The sequence below is a fragment of the Pseudopodoces humilis genome, chromosome 9 (assembly GCF_049639895.1).
Source record: "Pseudopodoces humilis isolate 2021_Gansu_Grassland_sample_001 chromosome 9, ASM4963989v1, whole genome shotgun sequence".
In the NCBI taxonomy this organism is placed as follows: Eukaryota; Metazoa; Chordata; class Aves; order Passeriformes; family Paridae; genus Pseudopodoces; species Pseudopodoces humilis.
In genome coordinates, this window is record NC_142208.1 from 20,042,780 (window position 1) to 20,069,456 (window position 26,677).

General features: G+C 36.6%; 1 protein-coding gene across 3 annotated transcripts in view; it reads left to right on the forward strand.

The window, feature by feature from the left end:
* TNKS2 (tankyrase 2) overlaps positions 1–23,722 on the forward strand; it is a 28,732-nt gene extending 5,010 nt beyond the window's left edge. For 2 of the 3 annotated variants that reach the window (XM_088059338.1, XM_088059339.1), the window contains exons 2-28: positions 292–516; positions 1,455–1,550; positions 2,201–2,237; positions 2,547–2,622; positions 4,090–4,184; positions 4,703–4,769; positions 6,458–6,644; positions 7,563–7,684; positions 8,186–8,277; positions 8,365–8,443; positions 9,396–9,567; positions 10,100–10,179; positions 11,075–11,220; positions 11,599–11,764; positions 12,066–12,285; positions 12,682–12,791; positions 13,235–13,309; positions 13,484–13,672; positions 14,424–14,676; positions 15,289–15,371; positions 15,935–16,055; positions 16,979–17,076; positions 17,718–17,792; positions 18,795–18,900; positions 19,524–19,710; positions 21,073–21,229; positions 21,521–23,722. In XM_088059338.1, the coding sequence (XP_087915464.1) occupies positions 292–516; positions 1,455–1,550; positions 2,201–2,237; positions 2,547–2,622; positions 4,090–4,184; positions 4,703–4,769; positions 6,458–6,644; positions 7,563–7,684; positions 8,186–8,277; positions 8,365–8,443; positions 9,396–9,567; positions 10,100–10,179; positions 11,075–11,220; positions 11,599–11,764; positions 12,066–12,285; positions 12,682–12,791; positions 13,235–13,309; positions 13,484–13,672; positions 14,424–14,676; positions 15,289–15,371; positions 15,935–16,055; positions 16,979–17,076; positions 17,718–17,792; positions 18,795–18,900; positions 19,524–19,710; positions 21,073–21,229; positions 21,521–21,583 (3,377 nt within the window). In that variant the 3' untranslated portion in view covers positions 21,584–23,722. The remainder of the gene's footprint in view (positions 1–291; positions 517–1,454; positions 1,551–2,200; positions 2,238–2,546; positions 2,623–4,089; positions 4,185–4,702; positions 4,770–6,457; positions 6,645–7,562; positions 7,685–8,185; positions 8,278–8,364; positions 8,444–9,395; positions 9,568–10,099; positions 10,180–11,074; positions 11,221–11,598; positions 11,765–12,065; positions 12,286–12,681; positions 12,792–13,234; positions 13,310–13,483; positions 13,673–14,423; positions 14,677–15,288; positions 15,372–15,934; positions 16,056–16,978; positions 17,077–17,717; positions 17,793–18,794; positions 18,901–19,523; positions 19,711–21,072; positions 21,230–21,520) is intronic. The other variant, XM_005520614.3, reaches the window with a different exon arrangement.
* The last annotated feature ends 2,955 nt before the right edge of the window (positions 23,723–26,677 follow it).

A 26,677-nucleotide genomic window follows, 5' to 3' on the forward strand; every position in this document is an offset into this window, starting at 1 on the left:
CAGTTTGATGTCCTAGTTCATTTGCCATTATATAAGCATGCAAGATACAGCTGAAATTTGAGGGAGTCCTATGCAGATATTGTTTCTGTAATCTTTAATATTATTTTTCTACTGAGTTCAATCTGATTTTTAAGAGTTTCAGAAACATCCTTAGTGTGTAAATACTTCTTTAGTAAAACATGCTGCTTGTGATTGTCTTTAGGAGTATTATTGAAGTTAGTTGGTTTAACCTGCACATCTGGGGCAGGAATTTCTCCTACCCCACCCTGAAGCCTTTTCTCCCTTTTCCAGGTTTTGGTCGGAAGGATGTAGTTGAATATTTACTTCAAAGTGGTGCCAACGTCCACGCACGAGATGATGGAGGCCTTATTCCTCTTCACAACGCTTGCTCTTTTGGCCATGCTGAAGTTGTCAATTTGCTCTTGCGGCACGGCGCAGATCCTAATGCTCGAGATAATTGGAATTACACTCCCCTTCATGAAGCTGCCATTAAGGGGAAGACAGATGTCTGCATTGGTAATTTTCTCCCACTCTTCCTGTGACTGACTCACTTGTTTTTACTGTGAAAAATCAAGAACCCTTTACAGACCATTTTCACTCTATGGAGCTATGGCTAATAAAAGGGTTAAAAGTAAACATCTTTTGTAAACTACCATTCATATCTCACTGTTAAAAGATAAAAGTTTTTGGTTCTATTTTTTATAACTGTCTACCTATAAAGGTTCACATTGACATCATGGGAAAAGTGGTTTAAAGTGACATGATGGAGCTAAATTCTTTTCTATTTCAGCCTAGATTCATACTACCTTTTGCTTCTGATCACTGTGCAGTGGAAAGAACAAAAGTGATCTTAATAAAGGATTCATTCTGTGTTATGTGTAGCAACTGTGTTAAATTAATTAAGGATGGGAAAACTTCAATTATATTGACTACCTGTTTTGCATACACAGTTCTTAAGGGAAGTTCTTTAAGGAAGAGGTAGAAAGTTAGACAAGTAGTCAAGAAACATTTCTTGATAGTGTGGTTTGCTGCCACTTACTTTAAGAGAGCTGTAGAGCTCTAGGGAGCTTTACAGATAACATTGCCTGTTTGGTCTGAGTGTGAGTGCAGCATGCACAGACTGCCACTGCTGTCTGCAGACTAGGACAGCAGAGGTTATGGAGCTGATGGAAAATAGTTGCTGAGTTTTTCTGGTGGGTCAGTCACAAGCTTTCAGCTGAGATTGTCTCAGTCTGTGGTTGTTCTCTTTCTGATCTTTTTTCTCTTAAAATGTGTCTAGACATGTTTCATCAGATACGCTAGTCACAGATGACATTGCAGAATGCTGACATTAAAAATTTGAGAAAGAAAGTTAGGATGTTTCTTTTGTTGCTTGCAGATTACAGTAATGATATGTCTCATAAACCTTGTCTTGTAGAATTGTTTTCTCATGGAATACTTTGGCATTTTTGTAGTACTGTTGCAGCATGGCGCTGAACCAACCATCCGGAACACAGATGGAAGGACAGCTTTGGATTTAGCAGATCCGTCTGCAAAAGCAGTGCTGACTGGTAAGTGATAATCTTCAGATTTCTCTATGCTAGTAACAGTTGAACTGATATAACACAGTAGTTTGGGGGTTGTCTTTTTGGTACTACTTTAACTTGTTTGTGGTTTATGCTTCTGAATAGAATTCCCTTACAGCTTTCATCATCTTAGCCATAGCCTATATTCTGGATAGCTGATCATGCTAGTTCAGTGATGAACTGTCAAATTTTTTGGAATCATAGAGTGGCTTAGGTTGGAAGGGACCTTAAAGAACACATTGTTCCCACCCCCTGTCATGGGCAGGAACATTGACTAAACCAGGTTGCCCAGACCCCATCCAACATGGCCTTAAATCCCAGGGCAGAGAATTTGCAGCTTCTTTGGGCAGCCTGTTCCAATGCCTCACTACCCTCAGAGTATTGAATTTCCTCTTACCATTTAATCTAAATCTCTCCTCTTGTAGTTTAAACACATTTCCCTTTGTCCTATCAATACCTGCATGTGTAAAAACTCACCCTTCCTTTTGTTTAAAAGCTCTCTTTAACAACTGAAAAGAGTATTTGTAAGTACTTCTAGCACTTATATTCTATAAAATATTAGAAGAGGAGGATAAGTAGTGAACTTCACATGTAGATATTTATTTGACAGCTAAAAAAAGCCCTTTTTGTTCTAGGTGAATACAAGAAGGATGAACTCTTAGAAAGTGCCAGGTATGTATGTTTGGAAAATAACTGGAATTAGTTATAGTTTCAGAATTTTGTGTAACTAACATATAGATATGTAGTCTCTCAAGCTTGCATTCCATCTAGATGCTAAGCTTTGGCTGTTTTCTGTCAATGAAGCTATGAAATTAGTTGCATAAATGCATTTTTGTTTTCCCTTTATTGCTGACAATACAGAGGGGGAATGTGTTGTTTCAGATCTGTTGAACATTATCACAGTGAAAAATATATAACCAGGATAAGCTACTAAAAATTGGGATAAGAATATTTTTGCTCATTTCATATCTTGTTTTTCAGGAGTGGAAATGAGGAAAAGATGATGTCTCTTCTTACACCATTAAATGTTAACTGTCATGCAAGTGATGGCAGAAAGGTATTTTTATGTAACACTTGATTTAAAAGTAGTTACCTCTTCTATGGTCCAGTTATTGTTTGACCAGATTTCAAAAATGTTAAACATAGAATTTGTTTTCTTCTCTGTATGTGGGAAAATAAGATTCCACCTTTCCAGCAGACAGCTGAGGGTTTTTTGTTTGCTTTTTAATCTTAAAAGGACTATGCAAATAATTCTATATAGGAGCAATAAACAAACAGCTTTTCAGTTGAAACTTCTGCTTGACCTTCATATCTCCAGTGACAAAGAAGGGAGGCCTTTTCATAGATTTTTGATCTTAGCAGGGAAAAAACACACAGGTGCTATTGTTTCACAGGCACCCTTAGGCAAATTGCTGCTCCTCTTTCAGGAACAAGCTGTTCAATGGTAAAGAAAAAAATGTTCAGATGTTCCAAATCTGCATTCTGAAAAATCCTGAGTATTCTATGTTCAGCCCCTAGCCTATGGAAGGTCCAGGTTATTGAGTATCACTTTTTGGCATCCTTATTCTCATTAAATATTGGTACTCATTCACCCAACTTTTGATCTAGTTACTTCCTCTTTGTGAGGCTTTGTGGTGTGTATATATATATATATGTATGTATGTATACATATATATATGTATAAATATATATACATATATATGTATGTATATATGTGTGTGTGTATATATACACACACACACACACATATATATATACATATTTATGTATGTGTGTGTATGTATACATATATATGTGTAATACCGGGATCTCCAAAACACTGATGCATCTCTATTTTCTCATCTGATTACGAGGTTCATCCTCTAGGAACTGTAGAAATCTGGTTCAGTGGATGGGTTTGTAAATGCAGGGAATAAGATTTCTCCTCACTAATTTGTAGCTCTGCCCCTAGTGCTGCTGATGCTTGAATGCATTTGCTAGAAAAGATCATAGAGCTGTCTGCTCTGTGGAGGATGAGAGTTGGGAAGACAAGAAATTTCCCCTACACTCTGCTCACTTACTACACTCACAGATGTGGATAACAATTCCTCTTCATAATTTTTAAATTTACTTCACTGATAGGCAGAGAGACTTCTTCATAGTTTAGCAGTCATTTGTTGCTAATGGTCTTCCTATTTCTCCTTTCACAAGGACATAATTTGTGCCAGCAAAGTATTTACAACTATGGTAGGCTAAAAACCCCAGAATGGCCTTTGTATTAGTGATGAAGTAAATTTGAAATTCATGTTTATGTTGACATCAAGAGTAGTCAGTGAACAAAGAACATAGTTACCAAATGTCTGATTCAAGCACACTGGGATGTTTTTTTTTAAACTTGTAAGTCTTGAAAGACTTGGGCATTTAGTACTGTTAACAAGTTGTGAAAAAAGAAATACAAAATTAACCATGATTTTGTTGTGTTGTTGTTGTTTATTTGATGTTTGTTGTTTGTGTTACTGATTTATTCTACATTCTGTTGTTTCAGTCTACTCCATTACATTTAGCAGCTGGGTATAACCGTGTAAAGATAGTCCAGCTCTTACTGCAGCATGGAGCTGATGTACACGCTAAGGATAAAGGGTAGGTACCTGCTTCCCTTTGTTCAGAATACACAGAATTTGTTAAAAATTGATGTGAAGTAACGAGCAGTAATACTGTTTAACCACAAAGAATTTCCAGCTTGAGACTGTTTGTCACCTTTAACCTTTCTGTTGTGACAGAAATGCAAGTTTTCACAGGTGAAGATATTACAGCATTGTTCTTGTGAAAAAGGATATAATTAGGGTCACTCCTGAACATCCCCTGCACATAGTTCTTCCTGCTTGGGGTTCCAAGTCTGAGTGGAACCACTTCATCTGCAGCAGGACAATGCAATTCACTTGTCATCTGATTATTTTAGATGCTTACTGTTCTGATAAAGCTGATGGGATTTTCTGGTTTCTACAGCTTCTTATTTCCCCATAGTTTCATTTGAACATTTATCATATTCCTTTTGTAAAATGTTCAACGTAAAGCATAGTACCAGCTGCAGTGTGTTAGATGCATTTGAAATTTATGTGTACTAAAATAATCATCCTTCTTCTTTTTCTTCTATGTAGAGATCTGGTGCCACTTCACAATGCCTGTTCCTATGGTCATTACGAAGTAACAGAGCTTCTAGTGAAGGTTGGTCTTTGAAGAGATGAAATTGCACATTATTAGATAAGAGGAGTTTATAATAGACTAATAGAAGTCGCGTATTTTTTTATTTTGTACGTAGATTTACAAAACTTAATGATAAATTGCTTTTGCTCTACATGTTAGTGATTATTAAGCTGGAGTTACAGAATCTTCTGATTGCAAAGAAGCTTTTTCTTTATAAATGTGCTTTCTGTTTTTAACTTGCTCTGCTCCAAAGTTGAATATTTTCATATCACCAAGTAAGTACTGCTTGCCTCGATCTTTCTACACTCACCCAAAAAAACCCAACAAACCCCACTGAAAAAAACCCTACAAGCTGAGTGATATTTTGAGTTTGACAGTAGAAGAATATTTTAGAAGACAAAGCAATAAGAAGTGTTTAGAAAGAGTACTGGGAAAAATAGCAAATGCTTTAAAATTAAAGAGCAATCAGTCTTTTGAGGAAATTAATTTTACAATATCAGTTCTGGCTCTGAATTGTAGCCTTCGCCCCAAAGGAAGAGAAGCCTGTCAGTTTTCCTAACAAAAGGGAGCTCTTGGAACTGAAGTGGTTTGTCTGGATTACGTTAGTCTTGAAGATAAGTATGATGCACGTGAAACTAATGGCTTGAAGATGTGTGCTGCAGCATAATAGGTGTACTCCACCAAAGGAGTTTTGAGCTGTGTGTATTCTCAGCTGCCACAGCAAATCAATATCATTGTAACAGCTGAGAGTGTTCTGCTATCTAACTCCAGACATTTGGCTGCTCAGGGAACAGCTATTGTTTTCTTTTTGTGTTTCAGCCCCCCACTAATTCCATGTATCTTTCTATTTGTTTAGCAAAAAATTAAGTAAAAAAACCTATTAAAATAATCTTACATTGTACTAAGTATGAAGAGTCATGATGTTTTTTACTTCAGGGGCCAGTTGTAAAGTGAATTTTTACAATGGTGGTACCAGACACAACCCCACAAATGAACTTTTGCCTGTGCACTACTTTGTGTTTTAACTGTTTATCTAGAGTTATATTCCATGTTGGATTTCTGCTCCAGAGAATTCTGAATTACTTTTTGCAAAGCCATTCAGCTTTAAGAGAAGTAATGGGAAAGAGTATGTACTTGCTTTACAGACTGAACTTGAAGTGCAGTCAAAATAATACTGTACATATTACACATATGTTGCTCATCCAAGAGCATTACTTGTAGAATCTTGTACTTAAATGTTTTGAATTTGAATTAACTTTGAGTGCCCATCTCATTTTGGATACCATGGCTCTCATATCTCGGGGTATTCATATACATATTCACAGAACATGTATTTATCTTAGTGCAGCTGGTCGTTCTAGACATTTTCTAGATTTGCAGAGAATCAGAGCTTGATCACAGGTGACTTGGAGAATATGAATATTTCTCTTTCTCTGATTTCACCTGTAGCAGATCTCCCTTCCTTTCTGAAAAAAGCCTGAAAAGACTAGCTAGTCTTTGGCTTCTTTGAATGTACCTGTGGGACACCAGGTGATTAAAAACCACAATGTGCTGAAATGTTGTGTTAGATTGAAAATGAGTGTCTTGGAACGGTTTGCATATAAACATTTATTTTTATTATTACAGTCTACTGTATTAAAACTAATAACATAGTCTTTTTCTAACGACCTGGTTTTGATTGCATCTTTTTTACCCCTTTCCATTTCAAGCATGGAGCATGTGTGAATGCAATGGATCTGTGGCAATTCACCCCTCTGCATGAAGCAGCTTCTAAGAACAGGGTGGAAGTATGTTCTCTTTTGTTAAGTTATGGTGCTGACCCAACACTGTTGAACTGTCACAACAAAAGCACCATTGATTTGGCGCCAACACCCCAATTAAAAGAACGATTAGCATGTGAGTATAAAGTGGGATCAGTTCTACAGTTACAGCTTGTAATATGTAATTAGATTCCCTAGACAGTGACCTGGCGGAAACCAGATTTGGAAAATGCTTACACTTTAAAACTAATTGTGCAATGTTCCGCAGTATATTCCACTGTTTATAATTTGAAAGTGCTAGATTTTCTGAATGTAGGCATTTAAAATAGTTTTACTGTCAGTTTTATAGTCAAGTTGTTGTGATTGGTTTTGTAGCTTTTCCCCTATTACATGCTTTCCTTCATGACCTTGTCAATACACTTTCATTTCCTGTACTTGTTTCTGTCATTGCCTCAAGATTGTTGAAATACTAATTTTTATTCCACAGGTTTTTATTTGAAGAAAAGAAAAAATAACTTTTTAAAGTGCTGAATATGTTTGAGTGTCCCACAATCACTGAAAGTTCAAAGAAGTAGATGAAGGGCATTGATTTTTGTCCAGCAAACTTTAGGAGTTGAAAAGAGTGACCTCCAATTCCATCCTTGAGTGATCAAACAATAACTTTCTGGGATGTTTACAAAACTTGTCTAGGCTTCATGCTAGCATCTAGAAATGGTTCTCCAAGAACAGATCAGAAGTAGGGATTTTTGTATGCTTGAGTTAGCATCCATGTGAACAGTAGAACTTAGAGTTGTGAGTGAAATAGATCTTGTGCAGCAAGTTTGGATGTGTTTGGCTTTGGTTTAGAAACAAAGCAAAATTTGTGTAGTGTTTGGACTTAACTAACAAGTTCTGTAAAGTGATGTAATAGCTTGAGTCAGACTTGGAAATGTGTGCTCCATGGTCTGCTGAATAAAATTAATTTTTTTTTTTTTTAACTAAAAGAAGCAATTCTCTTGATCCTTCTTGAGCCAAGGAGTGTAACCCTCTGCTATGTATTTCTTTGTTTTTAAAGATGAATTCAAAGGTCACTCATTGCTACAGGCCGCAAGAGAATCAGATGTAGCTCGTATAAAGAAACATCTTTCTTTGGAAACAGTGAACTTCAAGCATCCTCAGACACATGAGACAGCATTGGTAATGTATCAGGATTTATTAATGGTTTTCTATATAATGTGGCTAACCTAAGCATACTAGGTAATAGTTTAGCAATAAATACTGCAGTGTCAAGTGTTGTAATTGAGACCACTCTGGAATATCTAGTGTCTAGTTAAGCAAAGACCACTGATTAATACTTGGTTCTTAATGATAAGACTTATATAAATCATTTAGGCCTGTTTAGAATGTCTAAATGACTGGGTTTCATAAAACAGTCTCATTTTAAGCAATACCAAGCTATGTATGTTAGCTTTGTTTTATGGTTTCCAGCAGTTATTAGAAAGGGGAGTTCTTGAAAATACCAAAGTAAATTCAAAAGCTTATGTGAAATCTTCCAAATTAATCAGCTTCTATGTGTTTTGCTGGGGGGGGGTTGTTGTCTTTGTACACCACCAGCTTTTAACTGCCAGCTGATCAGCAAGTAGTAAAACCTGGATATTGATAGCTGGTCATTAATTATAAACTTTTTTATGTTTACAGCACTGTGCTGCTGCATCTCCATATCCTAAGAGGAAACAAGTATGTGAATTGCTGCTGAGGAAAGGGGCCAATATCAATGAAAAAACAAAAGAGTGAGTGGTAACAAATGAATACTCTTAACTCTTTGTTTAGAAGATTTTGCAAAATACATTTTGAATTTTTCCTTTTTTTTTTTAAAGCTTCTTGACACCTCTGCATGTGGCATCAGAAAAGGCTCATAATGATGTTGTTGAAGTAGTTGTGAAACATGAAGCTAAGGTATGAGTATCATACTTTCCTTGACATTCATGTACTATACAAGTTTTTGTACCATGAGAATGGACAGCTTTTGTAAAATAATTCATTTTGGAAGGTTCTAAATTTATAGACTTCAGCTATAGGCCATCAATCCATCAGTACGGACCTATACATTATAGAATCATTGTTGGTTTGGTCCTGTTTTTAAGAAATGCAGATACAGTTCTCTCTCTCTGTGAGCGGAAAACTTTCAAAGTGTCTTACTCAGTGCTTCATTGTCCAGCAGGATTAATAGAATACATAAAGAAAAAAAGTGGGAGGTGTATATGAACTGCAAGAAGCTAAACTGAACTGTGTGACAGATAGACTTTACATGATGTTGTATGCAGTAAAAAGTAAAATGAAGGCAAAATGTTGTCATAACACAATGATTAGTTCGAACTTCCACAAAAAGAAAATGTGGAAAGGAGAGACTCTCTGCGGTGCTTGAGCCCTCCAAGACTGGGAGTTGAATCTCTCTCATGGAAATTTGATTATAGCCTGACTGCTGTGAAGTTTCCGAAACTTCACAGGAAGAGTATGAAATAAAACTAAGGTTTGGGTTCAGAGTTTTAAATTGTTGAATACACTTTGACTGAGCCAACACATAGGAAGTCCTCAGTCTGAGAAACCACAATAAGCTAATGCAAGGTGAAAACTGTTCTACATGTTAGCACTGAAGATCTGTACTGCGAGGAGCAAAATAATGAATTACTCCTGTTTGTGGTAAAAGTGCACTGGATTATTCCCATGCCTTTAAAAGGGGGCTACTTTTTGAATTGTTTTTGTTTGAAATGTCATAATCTTTGGAAGTATACTAAATACGTTATTTTTATTTAAGTAATGATACTACCTGTGAAATGTTCCCAGTCAGCAATATAAACATCTTTAATACTAACTTGATGGTGGTATTTCTTGTCTGTGTTATTTTTAGGTTAATGCATTAGATAATCTTGGCCAGACCTCTCTTCACAGAGCAGCACATTGCGGTCATCTTCAGACGTGCAGGTTGCTGCTGAGTTCTGGATGTGATCCCTCCATCGTGTCTCTGCAGGGCTTTACAGCCTTACAAATGGGGACTGAAAGTGTGCAACAGCTACTACAAGGTATGATGAGTTATTCAAGATCCACTGTGGTGCTTCATTTTACTTGTCCAAGTGCTGTCAAATAATAGTGAAGACTAGTTAACAAAAAAAATGTTCTGCAGAAGACACTGTTAGGTGATGTTTGTAGGGTGGGGAGTATCTTAAAGGTAGAAAATAAGTTTCCAAAACAAAAAATGCTTGCTTTGCATTTGTATGTGGAAGCAACAGTATACATGGATATTCAAGAGTAAGGTTTGGACATTATAATACATACATAAACTTGATCTGGTCTAATTCTGAAACTGAAATAAGAATGCTTTTTTAGTTCCACAATATTCCAAAACATACAGGAAGCACGTTGCTGAAGTCAACTTCCAAATACTATTAGCTCTAGCAGCTATACTTGTAGATAGTAAACAGAGACAAAACTTGTCATTAATTGGTTAACTTTATTTCAGGGATTTCCCTTTAAAAAAACTCAAGTTTTTCCTGTCTTAACAAATTTCTTCAACTGCCTACACTTACCTGTCATGCAATTTCATTTATTTTGCAGAAGGTATCCCGTTAGGTAATTCTGATGCAGATCGACAGTTGCTGGAGGCTGCAAAGGCTGGAGATGTGGATACCGTAAAAGTAAGCTTAAACTTCTCCTTAAAAATAAGAGGGAATTTGTCATAGTTTAACCTCAGCCAGCAATCAAGCCCCACAAAGCTGCTTGGTCAATTTCCCCCCAGCAGGTTGAGATAAAAGCAGTTTAATAGACAAAGCAAATGCCACACTTGCAGGCGAAGTAGAATAAGGAATTAATTCACTACTTCCTGTGGGGGGGCAGGTGTTCAGCCATCCCCAGGAGAGCAAGGCCTCCATCTCAGTTAACAGTGACTTGGGAAAACAAACTCCATCACCAGAAATGTTCCCCCCTTCCTCCTTGTTCCCCCACTTTATGTGCTGAGCATGATGCCATCGGGTCTGGAATAGCCCTTTGGTCACTTGGGGTCACCTGTCCTGGCTGTGTCTCCCCCCAGCCTCCTCACCAGCGTGGCAGCACGAAAAGGCCTTGGTTCTGTGTGAGCCCTGCTCAGCAATGACAACATCTCTGTATTATCAGCCCTGTGTGCAGCACAAATCCAAAACTCAGCCCCATACCAGCCACTGTGAAGAAAATTAACTCCACCTCAGCCAAAATAGCACAGAATTATATGTCAGTGTGTAATTTCTCAAAGCAAGCAATCAAACAGCTCTTCACTGACTGCTTTAGAATTATGAGCTGTCCTAAAACCTTTGTATTGTACAATTGTTACGGATTACAGAATACAGCATTCATCACCTCCAGATGTTTGCCTTATATAAAAAGTATTAATAAGTCAGAGGTATGGCTTTGGGAGCAGGTGGATTTTTTTTCTTAGGGCACAATCTGTAAAAAGTAGAAAACAGTTATGCAAAGTTAGATGTGTATAACAATATTCTATGACTAAATTAGAGGTGTCAACACTATGTAGTGACATGTTTTGTTTGGGTTAACTCATAGAAGCTGTGTACAGTCCAGAGTGTGAACTGCAGAGATATTGAAGGACGTCAGTCTACACCACTTCATTTTGCAGCTGGATATAACAGAGTATCCGTTGTGGAGTATCTTCTTCAGCATGGAGCTGATGTACATGCAAAAGATAAGGGGTAAATGCTTGAATATGTATTTTCTTGGCAGTTGTAATTGGTCATCTCTATCAGCTTTTGAATATTGTTAGCTGGTAAGCATCCCATTTCTCTTCAGACTTTTTTTATTTTCATGGAAACTTTGTTACAATGAAGGTGTTAAGAATATCCAAAAGCTTTTTCTCTGGCCCTGTGCTTTTACTTCTCTTTAGTGCCCTGCTGATTAAGTTTTTACTGCAATGGTTATTCCTACTATATTAGACTGTTGGGGGTGGGGAGGAAGGTTTTGTTATGCTTTGGTATGGTCAGAGATGCATTATGTTTTAAGTTTATATTGCTTGTTGAAAAAAATACCCTATTTTTAAAGAGAGTTTTTTTTCTTCTTTTAATTGTTTCCAGAGGACTTGTCCCTTTACATAACGCCTGCTCATATGGTCACTATGAAGTTGCAGAACTGTTGGTTAAACATGGTGCAGTTGTCAACGTAGCTGACTTGTGGAAATTCACTCCCTTGCATGAAGCTGCAGCAAAAGGAAAATACGAGATTTGCAAACTCCTGTTACAGGTATTACATATGCTGGAGGGAGATAACTTTCTTTTCTTTCTTGTTTGCTTTGAAACTTAAATGGACTTCTTTGAGAAATTGATTCGTGATTTCTAAATTATTGTATGTATTGTATTATTGAATGTTTTCAGTAAAAGAGATACTGTTAGCACCTGTATTGTCCTCTCTCACACAATAAATGGAAGGCTCTCTGCAGGATTCCAGTATTTGTTAGAATATTTGCTCAACAAGGCATTAGATGCCTAAGATGCAGCACGTTTATTCTACTGACATACTTATCATCTGTTTTTGGTGTGCACAGCATGGGGCTGACCCTACTAAGAAAAACAGGGATGGGAATACTCCTCTGGACCTTGTTAAAGATGGTGATACTGATATTCAAGACCTACTTAGAGGAGATGCAGCTCTCCTCGATGCTGCAAAGAAAGGTTGTTTGGCCCGAGTAAAAAAGCTCTGTTCACCTGACAATGTCAACTGTCGGGACACACAAGGACGGCATTCAACACCACTACATTTAGCAGGTCAGTGTCCTAATTAACTGGTTTGATCAGTTATTAATTACTGTGCCTGAGCTTCCTATGTCTGTACAAGTTTAGAGTGTAGCCTCAAGCTGGACGATTTAGTAAGTTTTCTTTAAAAAAAATTAATATCTTATGCATATTAATCTTATGTTGCTTTTCAAACTGTTTAAGTATTTTCCTGTTCTGTCTAGCCAGACAGATCTTTTATTGTTTATTGACAGGTTTTAAAACCAAATACTCGTAAGGTAATGCTGTCCTTTGTAGTAGGTATTACACTGTCTTCACTGGGATTGACAATTTAATTTACTTTCAAGTAATTTAAGTGAATTACTACTTCTCCACAGCCTGTTGGGGGTGGTATTTTAATTCTGTTTATTCTGTCTTTCTGCATTCCAGCTGGTTACAATAATTTGGAGGTTGCAGAATACCTGTTGCAGCATGGAGCAGATGTGAATGCACAGGATAAAGGAGGCTTGATTCCGCTGCATAATGCAGCATCTTATGGGGTAAATATGTCAAACCTTGAGACTTTATTTATTAAAAAAAAAAAAAGAAGATACATTGACAGCACTTTGAGCCTCTGTAGAATGCTTTTGGTATTGAGTTATAATGTAATCTTATTTGTAAGACAGAATGAATAATTAGATCACAGCTTATGTTATAGGTAAAGACTTCTATGAGTTTATGAAATAATCACAAATGTAGTTTTCTGACCATGAACAACACCTAAAAAGCCGTCAGGCTGAAAGGTGTTCTATAAAATGCCTTTTCTTACCTATGCCAGTCAGGTTTTATCAGGAAGATCTAACTTTCACTTACATGACTGCTCTTGAGACAGCAATTCTTTTTGTAAACTTCCTGAATCTTTATCCTTGAATCAAGTCTTTAACCAAAATAGTTGGAGAACTTTCCAAACTGGAAGTTCAAAATCAGGCTTTTTTCCTTTCAGATTCCTCTGGATTTGGACTTTTGTTTTACTCTGTCCCTTTTTCACAAGAGAACAAACTTACTTAACTTTTTGCTGGTATGTCATGGGTGAGGAAGAAAGCACCTTGCTTTAGTACTTTTTAAAATCATGATTAAATGCTTTGTAAGAAAATTGAAAATTACTCTGATTACAGAGAAATAGCAGTAATAGTTCTGAAATATTTTAGGACACTGGTACCTTGGAATTTAATAGTTGTCTTTACTTTTCCAGCATGTTGATGTAGCAGCTTTACTTATAAAGTATAATGCATGTGTGAACGCTACAGACAAGTGGGCTTTCACACCACTTCATGAAGCAGCACAGAAAGGAAGGACTCAGCTTTGTGCCTTGTTGCTGGCACATGGGGCTGATCCTACTCTGAAAAACCAAGAAGGACAAACACCATTGGACCTGGTCACTGTAAGTGATGGGGCTCCTCTTGGGAAATCTGTACTTATCTTTGTGTGACACCTCGTTCTGAAGTAATACAACCACTTCTGCAAAGTTTAAAATACTGTGGTTTCTGTGGGGTTTGTATGTGCCTGGCAAGGGAAGTCAATAGAGCTTTCTAAACCTTCTTTAAATAATTTCTTGCTTCAGGCATCTTATTTCAGTATGGAGTTGGGGGGAAAAAACCTCAGAACGCTAACAAAATGAATTAATGATTTGTAATTTGATGCTTTGAATTCACTGCTTATAGTTTGACTAATACAAAAATTATGAGAATAAAGTATAAGCAAATGTTGTAGCAGCATAAATTGAAGAAACTGTCTGGTTAAGTTTTTTTGGGTGTTTTTTCTAAGTATTATGATGTAATCCAAAACTACACTCAGAGTAACTGTTTTGTTTCATAAATTCTGTTTGCCAATAGATGCTTCTGTTAATTTTTTGTAGCAAATTAATTCTGTTTAACTGCCCCTAACTTTTTTTCGAAATATTGAAGATCTTACTTTTTACCTTTTTACAGCTTTTATGTATAAACATTTTACAGTTTCGTGTATGCTGTTGGTAGAAAAGATCATTTGTAAGCTGCATTGTAAAATGCATGTTTTCCCAATACTATTTTGCAGTGTACTTAAGAAATCTGATATAATGATATAATTCTAAGAAAAAAAAGAAAAATTGTGTAAAAGTGTTCCTCCGTTTTGATGAGTTGTTTTCTGTTCTTTAGGCAGACGATGTCAGTGCATTATTGACAGCAGCAATGCCTCCTTCTGCCTTACCAACTTGCTACAAACCTCAGGTTATAAGTGTGTCCCAGACTACAGGTTCTGCAGCTGATTCCCTCTCTTCTGTTCCATCCAGTCCATCCAGTCTGTCTGCTGCAAGTAGTCTTGACAACTTATCTGGTAGTTTTTCTGAACTTCCTTCTGTTGTTGGCACAAACTGTGCAGAGGGAGCTACTGTTCTGGAGAAAAAAGAAGGTGAGGCTTTCTTAGGGGTGAATGACATTTCTTAACAAATGGTATAAAGAACACGAAGGTGTGAAGTTTCCCTTCGTAGAGATATTATGACATATGCAATATTTACATTCCTTATGTTGTCATTAATGAGGAACAAAAGTCTGAAAGTCTTGTAATATAAGATTTTACTGTCTTCCCCTTACAGAGCCTTTAAAATGTTTCTTGCTGAACAGAACCAATATGGTGAATTGTGTTTTAAAAGAGAAGTCAAATTTGGCTGCATACCAAGCAGTATTTTACTGCAAATTTTACCTGATTTTTAAGAGGCTGTTCTTAGATCAGGTGTCGTAAAAGGTTACTTCTATGACATTTTACTTGTCAATATATTTTCTGTAGTAACTTGCATTTCTGGTAGCTGGTTGGCTTGTTCTGTGGAAGCACAAAGACTGCTCTTAGGGAGGTAGAAGAGCAGATTAAGTTGCTGCTGGTTAGCGATACATATATTTAATCCACATCTGCAAAAGACTAAGAATTTCTTTCTCTCTCATTATTGCCACAGACAGGGGGAGATGTGTATGCCTTATTTTACAGTACAGGTATGAATGTACATTGTGAGTTTTTCTTCTTATCCAGTTTCAGGTGTAGATTTTAGCATTAATCAGTTTGTGCGGAACCTTGGCCTTGATCATCTAATTGACATATTTGAGAGAGAACAGGTAAGTGGTTATATTTATTTCCAAATACTCTGGACCAGAAAGCAATGGAATAAATAGCAACTAGTTATTATAATGCAGTAAGGTAGATTTTAAGTGAATGACTGTCAAAATGAGTGGAATGAAGGAAAGGCCTGTAACTGGATTTTTAACTGATACATAAAAAAATGTATGTGAAAATGTATTTTTTACAGATTAACAGATGGGGGCAGTACTGTTCATATCAGTTTAACTGTTGTAGCAGTGTTTCCTTTCAGTGGTATAAATGGTAGTGGGAATTAGTAGTCTGTGTTAATTAGTAATTTCAGTGTTTGTTTGAATACATCTAGAAGAATATTTCTTGATCAGAAACATGATCCTTGCAAGCAATGCAAGTTACAGTTTTTAGTTTGTAGCATGTTCATTTAACACAAAAAGTTAGAATAAAGTAGTTGAGTAAAATACAGAAGTAATACACTGAAGCCTATTATGTTCCTGTTCTTTTCACACTTGCTTTTTCTCACAGCTATTGTGAGATAGTTGGCATTTGTTTCAGTGTAAAAAACATGGTCTTGCTTTCATTATAGATAACATTGGATGTATTGGTTGAAATGGGACACAAAGAATTGAAGGAAATTGGCATTAACGCTTATGGCCATAGGCATAAAATCATCAAAGGAGTCGAAAGACTTATTTCTGGACAACAAGGTATATGGTTATTTTAAATTGTCACATAATACTGCCTTTACATAATCAATTTTTATAAATTACTTATGTTATTCCAAATTGTAACTCATTAAAAAGAATATAAATAACATATTTATCAGGTAATAAAACCTGACCTAGAAAATGGCACTTCAAATGGTAAGAGTGTCTTCTGACTTGAAACTTGAGTATTTGTTATTTATGCTGTGAATTACTGTGAGTGTTGCCTTTCAGTTCTCTGATTTATATTTTTTCTCTATGGTCATTCTTTTGTTTTTACTTAGGTAAAATGTTGATCTTGTGCAAAATGCTCATAATAAGCTCCTTCTTGAGAGAGTATTTATCTTCATGAAAGCACTCTGAAGAGCAGAGCACATTCTGTTGATGAGTTCAGGCCTATTTTGTACTCTTTGTTGGGTCCTGCCACAGAATGCCGTCTGCTCACTCAGAAAGGCAGCTGAAATTCCTACACTTTTCTTTAAAAACAGAGTTGGTGTGCTTTCAGTGAACCAAAATTAACGTAATTGCTTTGTTCAACAGCTTTAGCTTACATTGAAATTACTGCTAAAGCCTCTTTATTTATGTGGGACTGTTAATACCAGCACAGTCCCAGCAGTCCTGAATTCACTGTTGATGATGCCATTGCCACTAGTTTTGGCCTCTGTATAGGGACTGTTTTTTCACTGTTTCACTGCCTGGAGTTGGAATGAATTCTGAAGTAAGCAAGTGCTTAAAAGTATTTCCCTTGTTGTGTGTATTAGTATACTGAGCTAAGCATGGACAAATGGGTTAGTGCATCTGAAATGATGATTCTTGCTGAGAGAAGGACCAATCAGTGTCCACAGATCAGAGAAAACAACTGCAATTTCTGAAACTGTGTTTTATTACATTCACATACATTTTGCTGTGTTTTATTAAATCCACAGGACTTAACCCATACTTAACTCTAAATACTTCTGCTAGTGGAACTATTCTCATAGACCTTTCCACCGAAGACAAGGAATTTCAGTCAGTAGAAGAAGAGGTAAATGCCATTCTTTCTAGTCCCTCAGTATTTTTGCTATTGCTACTAAAGAAGTAAATAAAGAAGTATTGCTAGACAATTTAACAGTGCAGTGAACATTGCTAAGTTTAAGAATTCGCATGACAATACTTCAGATTCCTGACTTTGACTGCACCACTTCTAATCTGTGCTCATGATGTCTGTAACTTTTTACTTTATGTTATTATTGGTTGTACTATTTTTAAAACCTCTACTATATATCAAATCTCTTCAGTGTAACATAAATTCTATGCAACCAGTGGACTGTCCACTTGGCATACATGGTTTTACATCACTTTCTTTCAAAGTGCTGTAATCACATAAGGCAAAATTCTGAACAAACACAGTTTTGAAGAAATTAGTGACAGTCTTCTCCAGTTCGAACACTAGACTATGGAGCACTCAAAATATGTTGTTTTTTTTTTTTTAGATCATTAAACCTGTTCATGTGTCTTCACAAAATCTGGCATTACTTAACAACCAGTCACCTAAAAATTTCTCTTACGATTGGTAATTGTGTTAACACACAATTAGTTCTTTTCATATTTGACTTGTGTAGTTAAACCTGTGTTGAATGTTTACTGAAAGAATGTCATCCTCTTTAAAAAATTCTCAATTTTCAGATGCAGAGTACTGTCCGAGAGCACAGAGATGGAGGACATGCTGGTGGTGTCTTCAATAGATACAACATCTTAAAGGTGCCTGTTGTTCTTTATGGCCAGTGGTTTTACACCTTTGGAGTTTTGTCTAAAAGGAACATATTAATAAAATGTTCTACACTTGTTTGAGTTCTATAATGTGACAAAATGTGTCATTCTGAGACACGCAACAGGATAAAGATCATCTTCTAGGGGAATTCAAAGACTTAAGTTTATATGGAAAAGGTTCTTACGGGTTAATAGTCAGGAAGAAATTTTATGAGGAATTGACATAGAAGGATCTCACTGAAAACTGGAGAATTTTTGAAGAAAAAGGCAAGGTTTTATAGGAAACAGAAGAGAGGGTGTCTTTTGAGGGAGAATGGCAGGAAAAAAAACAGGAATGAAAAGCAAAACTTGAATTCTTATTTTGGCTTGATTTAACATCAAATGAGTGTAAAAAAAACAAGCAGTAGACAAGTTTAAATAATCCAATGTAATTTTGGTTTGTATTTATGTGGTTTTCCCTCTGAAGTAACTGTAATTTTCATTAATATCATAAATATTTTGATTTTCAAGCAAGTACTATTAAGTTGTAGTCTGAAATGAAGTTACAGTGGAATTGCTATGCTGTATCTATGTGCACAAGACTTTGCAATGCCCAGCATACCTCTGCAGGGAGTTTGTAATTTACTTTCTTTTAGAAGTGCTTCACAAGTGTTCATGGAAGACATTTCTTAATTTACTGCTTGATCTTTTTACTAGTGATTTGGCATAAAAAGAATTATGACTGAGCCTGCTACATTTAAATTAGAGTATTTAATTTAAGGATTATTAACTAGGGGCTCTGTAAAACGAATAGGTTCTTAAGTATATAGCTATTATTTACTTGTCATACTACAACAATCAATGTATGAAGGATAAGTCAATTTTTGTTTCATTGAGTCCCAAGGAAAGTACTCTTCCACTGGCAGTGTAACTGTACTGTAGTGTAGTGCCTATAACTTGGTTATTCAGCTGTCCAGTAAAAACAGTTTTTCAGTGTCATTTTGACTGTTTCAGATTCAGAAAGTGTGCAACAAAAAACTATGGGAAAGATACACTCACAGGAGGAAAGAGGTCTCTGAGGAGAATCATAACCATGCCAATGAAAGGATGCTGTTTCATGGTGAGAATTTGAAATGCACTTTACAAACGTAGTTCACCATCAGCACTCTATTTTTGGAGGGTTTCTGCTGTCTCAAAGTAAATTTCCTCAGTGGAAGTAGGTTCTAGGTTTTAGGTGAGTTTTTATGAACGAGTGTTTGTGTATTTCACAAAGGATGGTGCAATGTACTGTATCATTGTTCTGAAATTTGCATCTCCTTGTCTCCTCCTGGAGGGGTCTTCAAAGGTCTAAGTGAAAACATTTAAGCAATTATGAATGAAGATTAAGTAGTGTGCCTCCTCAAGTCTGTTTTATCAGCTGTATCACTAAAATTGTTGAAGGTCAAACTTTATTCTGTTAAGGATTGTTTTGGGGTGGGATTTTTTTGTTTGTTTTCTTGGATTATAAGTTGATAAGTTAGTTTTGTTCAGCATTCTAGAAAAGATAGCTTATCATTATCAAGGTAAAGCCAACTGAAGTTTTTCCTGCGCACAAATAGAGTTTGTCCCAGTGAGTGAAGTTCACAATGTGTGTTCATAAGGAAGGCTACATAGTTCCCAGCACAATGGGAATGAGTGATTGAATTGTGACATGTACAAAAATCCTTGAACTGTGTTTTCAATATTTTGCTTCCTTTCTCTTAGGCTCCCCGTTTGTGAATGCAATCATTCACAAAGGCTTTGATGAGAGACATGCCTATATAGGCGGCATGTTTGGAGCTGGGATTTATTTTGCTGAGAATTCTTCCAAAAGCAATCAGTATGTGTATGGAATTGGAGGTGGCACTGGATGTCCAATTCACAAAGATAGATCTTGCTATGTTTGCCACAGGTAAGTCCCTTGAAAGACTCTGATTTTGCTTTTGTATATTGTGTCCTAGACTATCAATGCAGCAGTTTCTCTCTGAAGAAAGATTTGCTTGGTAACCAGACCTTCTCAGTGCTCTCTGTATGCTGGGCCTAGTAGAAACTTTCAGAAAACTGAAAGAACTCCTAAAGAACTTTTGATCATCTTCAGTGCATTTAACCATATCTTTACCCTTAACTTACTATAAAAGTCAGACTTAGGGAGACAGAAAATTAAGAGGATCTGCTAGATGCTTATGTGAAAGATGCAGCAATATGAGAGTTTAGTTCATTGCCTTTTACAGAGAAAGGAGAGATTCAGAAATATTCAAATGCCATATTTCTTCAAGGGGGATGTACTTTGTAACAGTCAGCCCTCACATCACTGCTTTTTCACACACTGAAGTAGAGATGTGGGTTTGGGTCTTCTGCCACTGAGTTCTTCAATCCACTTTTCAACAGAAACACATGTTATGTCTTACCAACACCATCAGTACAGAATAAACTCTTAGGTCATGGAGTCAGTTTTGGTGATGACAGTCATTTCAGAAGAATATTCAGTGTTTGTGTGTATCCTGTTTTTACATTGGTATACAAGGATAATCCTAGTATACTTCTTTTGAGTCTCACCTCCTTTTCATGTTGCATATTCTTTTCTGGCATTTAAATAATGAGGATTGTCTTTTGAAGTTACAGAGGATGTCAGGAGTTTTTTCATGCTTTCTAAAGTTTTAAATAAGAAGGAGGTTTTAGTTTGTCTCCTACAAAGAGTGAGAAAAGCAAAAGTTTTGGCAGAATGAAATGGTACATTACCTTGGTCTATAAAAATGCCAGGATTCTATTGTCATTGCAGTTGGCACATGTGTACATAAATAAGAGCCCTTGTTGAGTCTTTTAATAGTGAAAACAGCATAACAAACTGACAAATGCTAGTCTGACGTATTTTGCATTGACCTAGAGTTTGCACTTGGCCTTGATGTTGACTTGGCTGTTGGATACAAATCTAGCATTAGAACACTGGTGAATTATGTTGTCGGGATGAGTAATGCGGGGAGGGGATAAAAAAGTTTCTCCTAAAAAATGCAAAAAAAGAAAATAAATAAGTAACAGATAAAAGGTGGTGACAGTCTCTGAGTACGTTGTTAAGCATGCTGTTTCCAGTAACTGAGATAAACATTTTTCTATGTTACTACCAACTCTTTCCTTGGGCAAGAGTTTTCCAAAGTGAGTGTAACATTTGTTCAGCAAAACAGAACCTGAGAAATTTATGAAGTGTGAAAGCTGCCTAAAGTTGCTTCAAGTCATAAAAGCATTGTGTATTCATGGTCCTTTTTCCCTTTTGACACAGGCAGTTGCTCTTCTGTCGCGTAACACTGGGCAAGTCCTTCCTGCAGTTCAGTGCAATGAAAATGGCTCATTCTCCCCCGGGACATCATTCAGTGACTGGGCGGCCCAGTGTAAATGGATTGGCATTGGCAGAATATGTCATTTACAGAGGAGAGCAGGTAAATAGCTTTTGGGTTGGTTTTACAGACTCTCTTTTGTCTTTTTCAAAGGCATGTAATGCATTGGGGTGCTTGTGGTGCTGTGACTTGCTTTTGTCTTAGAACAAACTCCAGCTGTGCTTGCAGGTGAAAGGAGGATGCATGCTTCCTGAACGATCCAGGGATTTTTATCTTTGACATCTTGCCCTTTTTTCCTTTGGCATTAATAATTTTTTCTCCTCCCTAGCAAACATTCTGAATTTATCCAGAGAATGAAATAATAATAAACAAATGTGTGTGTCACTCTTCCAGGCTTATCCAGAGTACTTGATTACTTACCAGATTATGAAACCTGAAGCCACCACTGATGCTTAAGAAAAGTTACTTGTGGGAAACCATCAGACTTTGGATGCGAAGATATCAATGGCTGCCATCCTAATAATTACAAGTTTTTGTTGAAAACTTCCCATTCCCTGGTGGTGTGGTAGCAAATGTGAACAAAATATACCAGTTTTGACTTGATAAAGCTTTAATAATGTACAGTATGTTTTTCTAAAATTTCAGAAATGTCCTCTTCTTCAGCACTTTAACAGATACCATTCCAGGCATAAACTGGGGTTTGGCTGTACTAAATTATAAACAAAAATTAACTTGAAACAATGGTTTTATACAATACTGCATTCAAATCTAGCAGAAATTGTAATGGTCTATACAGGAACTCATTTTACTAATATCGTGTTCTTTAAAACACTGCATTTACACTGAAAACGTTTTCATTTGTAAAACTGTAAATAAGAGCTTTTGTACTAGCCTGGTATTTATTTACATTGCTTTGTAATATAAGTGTTTTAGAACTGCAATCTTGTACAAAATGTTCTTTCCAGATGTTGGTTTGTTCATCTCTGTTTTCTCATGCAAGATAGATTGTCAATTTTTTTCAGGTTTTATCACTTAATTGTGAGGGAGAAAGCAAATTTTATCTGAAGAGGTTTAGAAATATCCAACTTTAGATTGAATACAAAAATTCTTGTTCTGTATTTTTATTTATGAAATATACATTCCTGAGAATGACGGGCTATGAAAATAGAATGTTCCAGACAAATGCTAAAGTGGTTTTCCACCTACTTCCTAGAGTTGCATATTTTATTTCTGTAAAATGCCTTTTGAAGTTTTTTATTTAACTATAGGTATAGTTAACCTGTATCCTCACTTCAAGGCTAGTAGGCCTTGCAAGTTACAGTTTTAGTAAATTATTTTCTTTGAATGAAAATTAACCTCAAGAAGTTCTTTCTTGAGTATCTTTTGCTTACATTTAAGCCAGGAAGTTAAATACTTTATTCCTAACATGAGGGCAAACAACTTGGCCTTTTTTGAATGCTTATTTTGGTAGATTAATCTACCTGTTGGTGCAAGTAGATTAATGTGAGCATTGCAAGGTGGAAATGTTGAAAGCCACCCTGTCATCCCCTGTGTCTCTCCATGTTAACGTTCAAGCTGTGGTTGAAGCAGGTGTGTAGGAGTGTGTTTGTCTGCTTTCGGCTGAGTGGAACTGGTGGGGCTGCATGTTCTGCTCCCGGCTCAGCCAGCTGGGAGGGGAGGAGCAGCTCTGCCACAGCAGCAGCTGCCTTTGGTAGCCCTGGTGAGGCCCCTTGGACAGAGGAAGAGTGCAAAAGGTACAGCCCCTGTCCAGGTGTCATTGGGGGTTCCTGACTGCACTCATCTGCTCAGTCAGCTCTGTCATAGCTCTCGTGTGTATTCTGCTTTTCTGCCATCTGCAGTTTTTATCTACATATTTCAAAAATATGTAAATACAAATTATAAGTTACTTGGGGTTAAAGTGGGTAGGAGTATACTTTAGTTGTTGAATATTTCTACATACAGAACACTGTCCCAGAAGACAATTTGTTTGCAGGGCATGTTACCTTACCATGGTTTTAAATGTAGTAACTGGTCAAGATAATGAAATCCTCTTGCTGATGTGGTGGTTATGTGATTATGCTCTATGTAAAAATGTATTGAACCTTACTCAGTTATGTGAGGAAACTGAATAAGATTGCAGAATTCTTGCAGAAAGTAATATTGGCTATGAATAAAAAAGGCTTTGATTTTTAGGTACTTATCCCAGCATGTTGCCTGTTCCTTAGGTATAGTAATGCTGGAATTTGTGTTCACGCAAAATCTGTTAATTATGTTTAAAACTTTTTTGTTATTGCTGAAATGCTTCATTCTATATAAATGATCACCTAATGTCTTGTAAAATATTGTGGTATGATAGCATTTTAAGTGGTACCACAATGTTGGTTTTGTCTGTTGGGGATTTTTTGAGCTGTTTTTTTGCATGACATACCTTGCACTCTGAAGACGGAAGCTGTAATGATTTGATAATACTGACTGTTGAGGTGAACCTTTAATCCCTTGTGCAATTAGTTCTGCTTTACTCATCTTGAAGTGTCTTTACATGTACTGTATGACATTCCATATCCATTTAACACTAAATAAATTTAATTCACTGGTTTTCTGGTTGCCTGGGAGTAATTACAGATGTAGTATGTTAACTCATTGTTTTAAATGTAGGCATGCACAATGCTGTAACAAACTGCATCAGTGGAGGCAAAATTAATTACATCAAGTAGGAGAGCTTTTAATGCAGATGAAAACCTGTAAATACTGTGGCAACTTGTAGTTTGATTTATGGCTCACTAACAGCTTTAGCTAGCAGTGAAAAGGTGTTAATAACAAACCCAGAAGTAAGCTTCAATTTGTGCATTTAAAACACGTTTATATGGTCCAAAACTAAGAAAGAAAGAAAACTTGCTTACATTGGCTTTGTAAAATGGAAAAGTAACCTCAAGAGTCTTACCTTTCAGATAACTGCATGGCTGTGGTACATACATGAGCAACAACAGAAGGAACTGTTTAGATCACTGGTAGTATTGCAATAAGTAAGTAATTTTATTTCAGTAGGACCGTTTATGGTGGTATGTTTCCAAAACCAGATTTATAGAAGACTTAAATAGACATGAGCACTAGAGGGCAGGAAAGCAAATGTTTTCTAAGATCAGTAATGAAAATCTTTAAAGGGTCTTGGGAACGTAACTGATAAAATTGCTCCTGAAAATTTCACCTATCTAGGTTGTAAAAACCTAACTTTCCATTCTGCATTAGATTTGTTTTTGTTCAATTAAATAATTAGTATAAAAATAAGTGATACAACTAAACAAATTGAAATATTAGGATCTTAAAAAATTTACTCATAAGTTAGACTTTCGTTTCTAGAAATCAAAAAAACCAATTCAACCATACTCTCTTATAGAATTGAAAAAGTTGATGATCCAGAGGTATGTTGGCATTCATTCTGAGTGCAAATGACTGTGTATAAAGGAGTTACCACTCTGCTTTCTACCCTGAACTTGCTCATTAGCCATGTGTGTATCTGTGAGTACACACACACTTGCTCACTCTCTGGAAAAAAAAAATAAAAGAAGTTTTAAATGTCTCTTTTCCTGCAAAACTTCATTGTCAGTGAGAGTGCTGCAGCCTAGGAGCCATGACCCCTTCTTCAGCCCATCTCCTGAACTTGATGTAATAAAATAATAAAATGGATTTTTTTTTCCATTGGAAACAGCCCCATGGGTGGCTTTCCTTCTGACTTCCAGTTTAAAAAAAGGGCATAGACTTGGTTACTGTTGAGCTGAAGCAACCAAGGCTGCTCTCTTGCCTTCAGTGATCTGGCAGTGAGTCTGACAGAGGCCTGCCCCTCTGTGGTTCTTGGAGCCATGCTGAAGTAGCAGTAGGAGGTGGAGGTGGTGCCATCAAGGGAAGTGCTATAGTGGAGGGCACAAGGGGAGGTATGTCCCTCCTCTTGCCCCTGTGCAGCAAGCATAAGCAGTGGTGCTTCTGAGGGTATTAAGGGGTTTCTTCCCTCTCCCTGTGGCTCACTAGATCAGGAAAAGCTACAGGGAGCCAGAACAGAACATAGAAGAAAAAGCATGTAGATGACTGGTTTGAAGATAACAAGTTCTGCCCTAAAAGGGACAAGGTTGGCAACTGATAGAAGACAGGAGGGAGAGAATAGAAGAAATAATAATCTGCAAAAAAGGCAAATTCTACATGTACTGAAAAGGCATGGTAGTAATAATAAATACAATTGTTAGGAATGGCCGAAGTAATCATAGTACATCAGCTTCCCAATTTATGTTTGACATAAAAAAGCGAACAAAAACTGATGTGTAGACATTATAGGGATTTCAAAAGGGCTCCTCTTGAGAAGAACACACATATTTTAGAAGGGTAAAGTTGCAGCCAATTCAAAATATTAATATTAGACCTGAGGAAAAAGTGTGTGCAAGAAAAGAAATAGGATTTAAATACCAAAGGCAAATGCCCTGCACAATAGATCTTCAAAACTTTGGTTTTGAAGCATTAATTATCAGAGACAAGCTGAAAACCCCCAGCAGACAGCATAAGAGCAAAGTATGTCACATTAAATTATCCACATGGTTCTGTATACTGGTAGGATGTATATGGGGAGGTGGGGATTTTAATGCAGCCAGAAAATTTGAAATGGAGGTGAGATCCATCTCTCCATCTGCAATCTTGATAAAACTGGTGTTCATTTATAAGTGTGTTTCAGCTGGGGTCTTCCTGGGGGGCTCCTGGCATGTGCAGTGACACAGCCAGGGGAACACTTCCTTGCAGAGTTTTTAAGCTAGGACCTTTAGCAGTTTTCAAAAGACCACAGCAGAAGTATTTGCAAACCTTAACATTTAAAACAAATATGAATTGCTTAAGGAGCAGAGGAACATACACCAGTGCCTAAGAATGTGCAATTGAGGTCTTTTATAGTTGGAAAAGCAGCTTCCTTCATGTCAGCTGCTAGTACTGTGTACAGATCTGGGGTGGTACATGTGGGGAAGGATTAATATTGAATAGTGTAGCTAATAGAAGTAGCCTGAGAAATGGACTGGAAAGTAGTTGCTTTTTTCAGGGCCAGAGGGGTCTGGTTTTGTGTTGTCCAGTTGCTCTTAAAGGTAACCTTTGCCAGCAATGCATTTGGAAGCTTATTTCACAAGAAATTTATTCAATTTTGTGGGGCTGTGGACATCATAGATCAGTAGAAGCGTACAGAAATAGAATTTCTTGCTAGCCTGATAAAGAAGCTGGTAAGTAAATTAAGCAGGTAAATAAATTAAGCAAATATGTTGGACTCAGTCTTGGAGGTCTTTTCCAATCATACTGATTCTGTGAAAGGAAAAAACAGATTTTGTTGCAAAAATGAGTAACAGTAAATCAATTAGTCTATATAATATATATATGACCCACTAAGAGGGATATTGTATCTAATAGCTTTCTATTTTTAAATAGGAGGTGACAGCAGTTACATTAAGTATTGCTTTAATTAATGATAGAGTGAGCTACTAAGCAGTCCAAAAGTGTCATCTTTAAATAAGTAAACCTGTATGTGATGAC